At 45.3% G+C, this 11,640-nt stretch overlaps 2 protein-coding genes across 2 annotated transcripts; one reads left to right on the top strand and one right to left on the bottom strand.

Moving 5' to 3' along the window:
- Nucleotides 1–5,963: 5,963 nt before the first annotated feature.
- On the top strand, nt 5,964–7,745 carry LOC124704692 (disease resistance protein RGA2-like). The gene has a single exon (XM_047236964.1). The coding sequence runs from the start codon at nt 6,017–6,019 to the stop codon at nt 7,598–7,600; it is 1,584 nt and encodes a 527-aa protein (XP_047092920.1). The 5' UTR covers nt 5,964–6,016; the 3' UTR covers nt 7,601–7,745.
- Nucleotides 7,746–9,258: 1,513 nt separating this feature from the next.
- Nucleotides 9,259–11,432, bottom strand: LOC124704691 (disease resistance protein RGA2-like). Its single transcript, XM_047236963.1, has 2 exons — nt 11,304–11,432; nt 9,259–11,199 (listed from the first exon to the last, which is right to left on the bottom strand). The coding sequence occupies exon 2, from the start codon at nt 11,131–11,133 to the stop codon at nt 9,532–9,534; it is 1,602 nt and encodes a 533-aa protein (XP_047092919.1). The 5' UTR covers nt 11,134–11,199; nt 11,304–11,432; the 3' UTR covers nt 9,259–9,531.
- Between the last annotated feature and the right edge of the window lie 208 nt (nt 11,433–11,640).

The following is an 11,640-nucleotide window of genomic DNA, read 5'->3' as shown; positions in this document are numbered from 1 at the left end:
ACAATGTCGCCAAAAGAATTGACTACTAAATCTGAATGCTAGCAGAAGAACTACCTCGATGTGAAAAAAGCTACATTATAATTTTACAAGTTCTTCTATATAAGTTGGCTTTGCAAACCAATGAACATTATGGGGCATATATTATACAACTGTATCCAGTAAATATATACTCCATATTGACAACTACACACTTAAATATCATTAAGACCAGGTTCATCGCTTTAGATAGGGCACGTTGGTGGAAGAGACACCAGTCACACCAGCCCCTGTAGCCAAGAGGAACGGTGTCTCGTCAGTGCCATCACTATTCATGTCACCAAAAAATAGGATCAGTTTGAAGTCTATTAAATCTTCAACCATCCAGATTAAGGATAATTTTGGTTTGCAATTAACAACAATTGTTGTCCTTTTGCCTACTCACTATAGCTAGCTGGATATATGAACTTCTGAAGCAAAATCTAGTAACAACAATTGCAGGACAGTAATAGGAAAAACTGAAACAAAAGAAAAAGCTTAACCACAAATAACACAATAGAATATTATATTTCAGGAGCATCAAGAGATCAACTAATTAGCCAAATAAGCTCACACTATACTACTGTGAGCTGTAAACAATTGATTAAGGAAAGAATAATTAAGCACTGGTAATTGCATGAGTAAATAGTGAGGGTGATTGTGAAGTAATAATTGTAGTGCAAAAAGGAACACTAATATATTTAACTCTCTGCTGTCAAACTTAAGATATCCATAGGTAGATCGATAAAAATAGATAACCCAGGTACTCACTTAGCTAGAATGCATAAATAGCAGTTAATAGACATTAAGCCAACCATGTATACACACGCACACATCTGATCATATCTTTGGTAAACGAAAATTAAGAGCAGGTTTTAAAGTAAGAAAGAAAATATGGATAAAATTACATTAGAAAAAAGATGGATACAATTACTTAGCCAACATAATGTGAACTTCCATCCTACAGTATAAAAGGGAGATGAGACTACTGGCTTACTAACAGGGTAATATTTATTTCTTGGTTCCTAACATTCTTAGACATCACTATATTGGATATGTTCAAATTCTTCATTCAGAGACTTTCTGCGCCCTCAGCAATCAACCTACGGGTCACATGTCTTCAAATAATCGCAGCGACTCTTCAATGGGTCTAACCCTTCATGGACTTTCTTTCTTTTTTTCCCTGTATTCCTTGAGTTGTTCTCCGGTCTGGTAATCATATATGAGCCAGAATTTGCAAATTTTATTTCTCAAGCACTCGATGTACATAACATGACAAAGGAGAAAAGAAAAATACCTGATAATCCACATAGGCTAATCCTTTTCGTATTAACTTTGCACCCTCCAAATATTGGCATGACCAATATGAAGATGTCCATTAGATTCTGCTGGGAAACGGGTCATCACTTTGCGCACATATGCTCATTTCATGAACGCATGCATTATTGTAGGTACAGAAATTATACATTTGTAAGCACTATGGGATATCAAAAAGTGCCTACAGCAAATATATATACAATTGTTCTTATAAATTAAATGAACCAATACCAAGCAGGGAATGTACTTCCAACTTAGCTCCGTCCGATAACCAATAGCAGTTCCAGAGATGAAAATATCATGTTGGAACACAATCATATATCAAATTAGTTGCAATATCACATACAATCTTTTAGATGCAATAGATATAGGAAAAGTGGATGATGATACAAAATTATATGGTAAAGGAATACACAGAGAAGCAAAAAATGGCAGAAGTAAATATAAAAGTAGAATGGTCAATATTGTTATAAAATATCAAAAAAAAAATCTTCTCAGGAAGATGGTTAGCATCTCATGTCCTTGGTTTACTGCAATACCTCCTCCTTAAGTTGATACACCTAATCTACCGCACAATACCAACAAGGAGGTCCCAATCATATCATAAATAAAGTTGCTGCAAAAAACATCACCTCAATAAAGTGGAATCAGCCTCCTTTGGGTCAAAGTTGCTGCAAAAAGATCAACTCAAATAAGGTTTGCTTGAACTGGCATCTGCTTCTTCCACACAAAAATCTGCACAAACAGAAGCAGGAAGAACCATGGAATAAATTTGGCAAATTAGATCCAAAAAAATCTCCATCAACATAATTAAATAAGGAAGTGCTGCAGATCCCGTTAGAGAAGATAAGGAGGATGAAGAACCTGTAGGTCTCCTTCAAAGATGAGGTGGAGGAGCGTATGCTGTTGTGCTAGTGGTCCAGTGACCATGAAGAGGAAGAGGAGGCCAAAAGTCTAGCACATGCGGAGCCCTACCGGACGCTCCTCTCGACGGCGGCACGTTACGTAGTGCTGGCCCGAGCGGCAGGCTGCGCTGATGCCGCCGGCCTCCAGTGGCACATCAAAGACGTGCAGAACGAGGAGCTCCACAAGCGTCTTCTCCTGGCGACGGCACGGCACGCGGAGGCGGCGCGAGTGCTGCTCTACTACCAAAAGTAACGCTTCCTTCTTCTGTCTAGGTCAACAATGTTTAAAAGCTTATGTTAATTGGGCTGAGATAAGAAGACACTTAACTGCAAGCCGATAGTGAGCTCGAAGGTAGTAGGATGGAGCTCAGGCTGATATGATGGTACGGAGCTGACACAGAGCCATTAAGAAAATATTGAAACTTTCATTTATTAACCATTCATCCCCTATTAATAATTTCTGTAAGCTGCAAAAACTAAAACCCAGTTTGTCACTTCGAAAGGGAAAAAATAAATTGACCATAAGATAAATAGCAAAGCTGATATGTGAGTATCATGAAACTCAGGTCTCACATTTGGTTGCCATTGGAAGTAGTAAGATCCTTCCATTGTTAGCAAAAGACTACTGCAGCTAACATGTCACAAACTTCAACACTAAGAGGAACGTACATCTTCAGGTCGACAATCTTCTCGAGCAAAAGCAGAGCCCCACAACGATCTGCGCAGTCAAAACAAAGATAGTAATCAAATCCTATAACAGAATTAGCTTGGAAGTGAATTAATAGGAGAAATGCAATCATAAGTAGGACAATAAGGTATGCACGTTACATAAAACAACATCGATAAATTAATGAAACGATGCTACAACTCTCTAGGAGCATAGCAAATTGTTCAACTTTCTAGGAATAGAATGGAACTATGCCCTAACCAACTCCACAACCAATTAAAGCTTGGCTCGTCCTCCTTTCATGTTGTATTTCTTAGACAGAACTTGAAAAAAAAATAAGACTATGGATCAGATCCAGAGAATCACTAAATAATATTCCCATGGAGGATTTTTGCCAAACACCTTCTAGGCAAAAACAAAGATAAGAAACTACGGGAATTAAATGGAGAGATAGTGAAGAGGGAGATCAGGATGTGGAGAGGCAAATTACCCTGGCTCATCAACATGTGCTCCTCCATTGAATGCAGCGGAGGATGAAGAGGCTGAGCAGCAGACTGGCGCGCGGGAACGTGAATAATAGGTGGAGCTCCACCAGCCCCTTCTCTCACAGGCGGCATGGTGTACGGCGACAATGCGTTGCTCCTGCCGGCCGGCGGCGAATCGTGGACACAGACCTCGTCTTCCTCCTCTAGCCGTCGCACATCGCTGACGAATTCGTCGCGGCTGCTACCTCTCCGTCCTTCCCGAGCCCCTCCTCGTTTTCGTGGTGGGCTCCTCTCTGTTTTCCCCTTCTCCCCATCTGCTTCCACTCCTCTGTTCGAGGTGAAGCTCGAACCCAGGACCGAGCTTGTGGAGGACGCCGGGAAGGAGGGTCCCGGTATGGAGGGACGCGGCGGTCGTCACCGCTGCTGCCTCTCCGTCGGTGCGCTGGGGCAGAGGAGGAGGAGGCGGAGCTCGGGTGGCGGCGGGATTTAGCGAGCGAGGGGCGCGAGCAGAGAGGACGACGCGCCAACGCCGGGCCGGGTGGGCTTCATCGACCCATGAATAAAAAAGTGGGTTCGCGCGAGGGCCTCGTCCTGGACTACTCCACCAGTGAAAAAATGGACGGACAAGATTGCCAGATGGGTAAGATCCAACGGCTACGAGAAGCTAATCTCTGTGAGGCCCCCTATGGGGTGCATCATATACACCTTTAGATTGGTGCGAATTCCATGCATCTAGGAGGGAAGCAAGACAAGCAAGCTCTTACAATCGTAAGCAAAACAGAAAAGAGAAGAATATTAACAGTACAACTCAAAACAGAGCACTCAGCTCTGCGCGAGCGAACCAGTCAGTCCTCCCCCTTCTGCATCAGGTTTTATCTCGAAGAAGCATTGGTTCTGTCCCATCGTCACACCTATATGTGCAAATCATTTTCTTCACAGAAGTATATGTGCAAGTTTAGCGCTAGACTATATGACTTGTCCACCCGGCGCACAGCGCAATCAGCAGTGTAGTACAAGCATTGGAATGGCAAAATTGACCTGCACACCAATACTTTTGAAAACCGGGTATCACCTTCCAAATAGTCATCCGGCCGCGCAGCATTAGCACAAGGACACATATCATCCAAGCTAGCAAGTTCTGTCTGAGAGGAGAATGGATTCTTAGAAATCGTCAACCTCCTCATGCCAGCATGACTTGGAAGCATATTCTCTGCCAAATCTGCAATATACCCCATGCCATCGCCCAACGGAGAAAGACCGCCTATGTTGCTTCTCAAGACCTTGCACCAGAACCTGGGATTGGGACGGGCTTTCAGCACCGCTCCGACGATCTTGGCTCCGAAGAATGAGCCGTTCAGCTTCCTCGCGATCACTTTGCCCGCTGCCACCATCCTCGGGTCCTCCTCGATGTCTCTGCCGGCAAACGTGTGCGCTTTGAATAAGAACCAGTATTCCGGATACGGCATGACCTTCAGACTAATTGGTTGCAAGGTCCCCATATTGCTCGCGATGCCCTTGTTGGTTGTGATGACTATGATCTTGCTTCCGGTTTTTCCATGTCGCCGTAAGATCGGCAGTAACTCTTCCAGCATCTGTTTCTTGCACATATCGACGTCCTCAAATACAATCAGGAACCTCTTGGTGAGGTAATTCTCCTTGGATACATGCACTGACTCGATGAATTTTTTAGCATCTCCAAGCGCGTGCTTGGATTCTAGGACAAACGCTGTTTTGCCCCTTGACATAACCAAAGTACACGGGAATCTAGGGAGGGCTTCTCTGGCGGCGCTAGGGTTCGCCCCAGTGCTGGGGAGCAACACGGGAGCGGGAATAAAAGAGGTTCCTCACTAGGAAAAAGAAAAAGATGAGGGGAATAAGGGAGGTTCCTCAGTGGGAAAATGATCTCTACGATCTCTAATAGAGGTTCCTCCCTCCAACGTCTAGTTGATGGGGAATGAGCAGGATGTTGAGGATGGAATATAGCGCCAGTTTATCACTTTCGAAACAAAATCAGCTCCTTTGTGTAACCATCGAGATAATATTGGACATGTTCAATCCTTCCACTGCGTTAGTCACTACACCACACAAAGTCAGAATAAGTTTTCTGTCTAGAATTTTACTTCCAATTGTTGGTGGCCAGAAAAAACATTCTGCGGTATCATTAATTCTGAATATTACTTGTTCCAACGTGGGGCAAGGCTAGCTTACGGGTGACTGTCGCACCGGTCAAATCCAACCATGGTAGAACTTAGCTTGGGTCACGGCTAAGGCTAGCTGGAGTTGAGCGGCGGGGAAGGATTGCTCTGTGGCCACGATCACCCGTGAGGGGGCCTTTCTGTCCAACGTGTAGGTCACTTCAAATAAAACCGCGGCAACTGGTAGTGTAATTTCGACTTTCATAGAAGGAAAACTCGCTTTGTAGTCTTGCACTGTAATATGGACTCAGAGCGCTAAAGTCTTCGGTGTCACTCTCGTGCAAATTTCCGTATCTCTCCACTTGACAGACCATTGGTGCTCACCATGACTTGTGATTTTTCACCTAGAGCCTTACGATTGCCAAGCAGACTAGTGTGCCAGGTGACTTACAATCAGCTAGCACACCGAGAGCACTACTGGAGAATTTTATCATGGCAGAGGTCATCTTCTCGGCGGTTGTCGGAGAGTTAGCAGGTAGGTTGATATCTCTTCTTGTTGGCCAGTTTGAAGGCCAAGATCAGTGCACCGAAGCCAAGCTACGAAGGATCTGCTACATGCTCATCAAGGTTCACAGCGCAATAGAGGAGGCTAGAGGGAGGCAGATCACAAACTACGGCACCCTCGAGTGGCTATCGGAGCTCAACGATGGTTTGCACCAAGGCCGCTACCTGCTAGACACGGTCGGATGCAGAGAGCAGGAAGAAACTGAAGAGGATGAGCATGCTCGTAAGGTAGTAGCTGCACAGCCTTTCTCCTTTTCATCGTTTAATCCCGCGAAGCGCGCGCGTGTAGCAGCGTGCAGTGTGAAGAGACTGTTGTCTTGCCATGATGTTGGTGCTCATGAGAAGATAGATAGAGTGGTACACATATTGGAGACCGTATCCGGTGATCTCAAGGAGTTCCTGATGCTCCTACAGAGCTGCCAACCGATCCGCCGTCCTTTAGCGACTAATATCTTCATCGAGGGCCAGATGTTCGGCCGCCATGTCGAGAAAGAGAGGATCATCACCTTCTTGCTGCATGATGGTAGTGAAAAACTGGGTGTGCTTCCGATTGTTGGCGGCATGGGAGTTGGGAAGACCACCCTTGCGCAGCATGTCTGCGATGATGAGCGGGTGCGTAGCCACTTCCCAGTGATCATGTATTCCAGTTCCTCGCATACCTTAGCCATGGCAACAGGCGAGCCAGCCTTTGTCCTAGAATCCAAACACACACTTGGAGCTGCACATAATTTTATCGATGTGGTCAAGGACAACTACCTCACCAAGAGGCTCCTGATGGTATTTGAGGACGTCGACATGCGCAAGAAACAGATGTTAGAAGAAGAGTTACTGCCGATCATACGACGGCATGGAAAACACGGAAGCAAAATCATCATCATCACCAGTAATGGTAGCGTCGCAAGCATGGGGACCATGCAACCGATCAAGCTGAAGTTCCTGCCGCATCCGGAGTACTGGTTCTTCTTCAAAGCACACGCGTTTGCAGGCAGAGACGTCGAGGAGGACCTGAGGATGGTGGCAGCAGGCAAGGCGATCGCGAGGAAGCTAAACGGGTCATTCTTCGGAGCCAAGATCGTGGGAGCGGTGTTGAAAGCCCGTCCCGATCCCCGGTTCTGGCGCATGGTCTTGAGAAGCAACATAGGGGGCCTGTCTCTGCTGGGTGATGGTATGGTACACTTTGCAGATCTGGCGGAGAACTTGCTTCCGGGTCACGCAAACATGTGCAGGCTGACCATCTCTAAGAATCCATTCCCCTCGCAAACAGAACTGGCTAGGCTGGATGATCTGTGTCAGCCTAGTCCTGGTACTGACTACTTGGCAGTTGATGATTTCCGGTTGGCAAATGTCTTCTTGTGCAGGTCTATTTTGCCATTCCAGTGCTTGTACTACACTGCTCATTGCGCTGTGAGCGGAGGGGATGATTTATCGAAGTTCATCACGACTGGAGGAAGTGGCACTAGACTTGCCCTTGCCCACATACCTTCAAGAAAAGGATTTGTCCATAGAATCTGATGCAAAGAAGTTAGGATAGCTTCGTAATGCCAAAGCAATCGCCCCCATAACTGGTTTGTGCAGTGCTGAATGCTCTGTGTCTGAGCTGTACCGTTGAATATTTTTTTCTTCTATGTTCTCTTTGGTGAATGTAGGAGCTTTTGCTTGTCTTGTTTACCAGCGCTATATGCATTAAAACCGGGCATGCAGGCCGTGTGCTCAAGCCTCAGCCCATGTTTACACTAACGGAAAAAAAAAAGAATTTCAAAAAAAGGAAAAACACACTTTCAAAAAGAGAGTTGTCACTTGAAACAAACGCTTGGTGCAGGCTACAGTCTGGCTAAATTCAGTAGAGTTCAAATTACGCGCCGCTTCCAATGACAGGTATATGCTTGCGTGCATGCCAGCAGAGGGAGTCAAACCCAGAGCAGTTTAGACTTTGGTTGTTGATCTATCCTGAAAGAACACAAGAGAATTAGTACCAGTAAGTTGAACATCCCATGTAGGTACAAAGTAGGAGTCAATTAAAAGGGAACAGGGGAGTACCATAAAAGCGGTTCAAGATAAACTGCAAACCTATTTTGCGGTATGGTTGGCATATATTAATAGCGTAAAATCAAATATTTCATTGAATTAATCTTTGCCTTGGAATAACTAGTTCAGGAAAACTGGAACAGCTAAATTGCCAGTGTTGTACGCTGTGAAATGATTGTTTTTTTACTAGAGTCGGGGTATAATATCAAGAAGAAAAAAGGAGCTTGCAAATTGGCTCATGCTTTACGACCGTGAATCGATGTCATGACAAATTTCCAGAGTCGACTATTATTTTCATCCTCCATGACTTTGAACAAGTTTGAAGAGCCAAGTAGTCAACGACAATTATTTCCTGGACCGAATGCCAGGTGCACTCAATACGGCAGCCAACAGGAAGGCATGTATGCGTAAGGGGCCAGGATGCACTGGCACAAATGTGATTTCGCAAAGTGTAAGTTACATTCCACAAAAAGTAAATTACATTAAGTCCCACAAAGTTCAAAGTCACCGAGAAGTGAAAATAATGTCATGTGTCATCTTCGTTTGGGAAGGGATTTTTGCAATACAAACCTCATTTTTTGCGCAAAAACTTGTTCTCAGAATCGCATTCAATCAAATGATAAAAAAAAATCGTGTTCACAACTTAAAGTACAGGCAAAATTCAGTTTGGTCACTTGGTAAGAGGCAAGAGGTAATCATCTTCATCTAAAAGGGCCACAAAGATAGAAAGAGGCTGCCGATGCAATGGCATCCTCTTCTTCCTTTCCGGTTGTTGGCTTGTTGCTGTCTTGCTGACGTTCCTTTTCACGGGGACATGCACTAGAAATAAAGCTGGGCGAGAGTCACTGTAGCTCAACTCACCACCACAAGCCACTACATGATTGGAACTGAACTCGTGGCCACCGAATAAGCATTACACTGAAAAATGTCTGAATTTTGTCTATAATGTTATAGAAAAATGGCCTTGCCTGAATTGCATGAATGATTCGTGAGCTACGTGGACACACAGTAACTTCAATTTGACTTGAAAAGTTAAGAAATGGGCAGGGACATCAAACACTCACAAGAACAGAGGAACAGAGATTCAGACTTGGTTGATGGCACACGACATGCCGGCCTCTAACCAGAATCAAGTAACTGTCAAAGCTCTGAACGCCACATAGAGACTCGCGATTTGTCATTGTACATGTCAAGCGCCACGTTACAGCTATCGAGGCCGCCAACTTCATGCATATAGCAGGGAAGCACGACAAGCAGGCTCCTACATTCGCCAAGGAAAATTGAAAAAAAAAATATATAACTCAAAACAGAGCTCTACGACGAACAAATTTCCCATGTCGACGGTTGCATTGATCTTACGAAGCTATCCTCCTCTTCATCAGATTCTACGGCATTAAGCATTAATTCGTTTCAGATCTTCATGATCCTAATATGGAAAAACCTTTTCTTGACAGGGGTACATGGGCAAATCTACCACTTCCTCCAATTCTGACAAACTTTGATGAATCGTCCGCCCCGTGCACAGCGCAATGTGCAGTGTAGTACAAGGATTGGAATGGCAAAACTGTCCTGCACACCAATACTTTTGCAAACTGGATATCACCTGCCAAACCATCATCCGGCCGGGCAGCACTAGCGGAAGGACTAACCTGACACAGATCATCGAAGCTAGCAAGTTCTGTCTGCGAGGTGAACGGATTCTTAGAAATGGTCAACTCGCACATGCCTGCGTGACTGGGAAGCAAGTTCTCTGCCAAATCTGAGATATACCCCATGCCATCACCCAGCAGAGACATACCCCCTATGTTGCTTCTCAAGACCTTGCACCAGAACCTGGGATCGGGACGGGCTTTCAGCACCGCTCCGACGATCTTGGCTCCAAAGAATGACCCGTTCAGCTTCCTCGCGATCGCTTTACCCGCTGCCACCATCCTCGGGTCCTCCTCGACGTCTCTGCCGGCAAACGCGTGTAACTTGAAGAAGAACCAGTACTCTGGATGCGGCATGACCTTCAGGTTGATCAGCTGCACCGTCCCCATATTGCTCGCAACATCCCTGTTGCTGGTGATGATGATGACCTTGCTTCCATGTTTTCCATGTTGTCGTAGGATCGGCAGTAACTCTTCTAGCATCTGTTTCTTCGGCATGTCAACATCCTCAAATACTATCAGGAACCTCTTGGTGAGGTAATTCTCCTTCAACCCATGCACTGACTCGATAAACTGTTTGACATCTCCAAGTGCGTGCTTGGATTCTAGGACAAACGTTGTCTCACCCCGTGCCATAACTAAAGTACACGAGAATCTGGAGTACATGATTATTGGGAAGTGGCTACGCACCCTCTCGTCATCGCATACATGCTGCGCAAGTGTGGTCTTCCCAACTCCCATGTCCCCGACAATCGGAAGCACACCCAGTTTTCCAGCGCCGTTGTGCAGCAAGAAGTTGATGATCCTCTCTTTCTCGACATGTCGACCGAACATCTGCCCCTCAACAAAGATGTTAGTGGCTAAAGGACGATGGATCGGCTGGCAGGTCTGCAGGAGCATCAGGAACTCCCTGAGATCACCAGACATGGTTTCCAAGATCTTTACCACTCTATCTATCCTATCATGAACACCTACATCATGGCGAGACAATAGGCTCCTCACCCTGCACGCAGCTACGCGCACGCGCTTTGCAGGATTGAACAAGGACAAGGAGAAAGGTTGTGCAGCAACTACCTTGTCACCAGGCTCATCATCTTCAGCCGTATCCTGCTCTCTGCATCCGACAGTTTCCAGCAAGTAGCGGCCTTGGTACAGACCATCGTTGAGCTCCGAGAGCCACTCGAGGGTGCCGAAGTTTGTTATCTGCCTCCCTCTGGCCTCCTCTATTGCGCTGTGAACCTTGACGAGCATATAGCAAATCCTTTGGAGCTTAGCTTCCGTGCTGTCTTGGCCTTTGAACTGGCCAGCAAGAAGAGATATCACCCTACCAGCCAGGTCGCCAACCACAGCTGAGAAGATGATCTCCGACATGATAGAATTCTCTTGTGCTGCTCACAAGTCACCTCCTACCCTGATATTCTTGACAATCCTAAGGTACTGATTGGAAATAAAAGTCACAAGGTGAGCACCAACGGTTTGTTAGGTGGGGAGATATGGATACTGGCACAACAGCGACATGAAAGACCTAGCCTAAGTCTTACATTGCAAGTCCACAAAGTGTTTTTTTCTTCTTCTATGAAAGGGACGATCGATCGAGATAGCAGGACCATTGAGACGCTGTTGTCTGTCAAAGCTTTCCTGTCACCTGTAGAAAACAGTAAAAGCACCCTCTACAATAGACTGTTTTTCTTGCTTTGCTGAGCTAGGATTGGAGCAAGCCCCAAAGAAAAAATTAAGCACAAAACAAGTACTAAAAAACTCTTGTAATAGCACATAAAATTTGGTACGATGGCAAATCTGAACATATATTTCAAATCCATTGTTAACGGTCCATGAATATAAGAGAATAAGAGATGACTAAAAACTGTAAACAATTGT

This window comes from Lolium rigidum, chromosome 3 (genome assembly GCF_022539505.1).
Source record: "Lolium rigidum isolate FL_2022 chromosome 3, APGP_CSIRO_Lrig_0.1, whole genome shotgun sequence".
NCBI lineage: Eukaryota > Viridiplantae > Streptophyta > Magnoliopsida > Poales > Poaceae > Lolium > Lolium rigidum.
This window is presented reverse-complemented; position numbering and strand designations above follow the sequence as displayed.

What these genes read in the sequence shown, in the direction of transcription:
- LOC124704692 (XM_047236964.1), top strand. Translation starts at nt 6,017, where the DNA reads ATGGCAGAGGTCATCTTCTCGGCGGTTGTCGGAGAGTTAGCAGGTAGG.
- LOC124704691 (XM_047236963.1), bottom strand. Translation starts at nt 11,133, where the DNA reads ATGTCGGAGATCATCTTCTCAGCTGTGGTTGGCGACCTGGCTGGTAGG.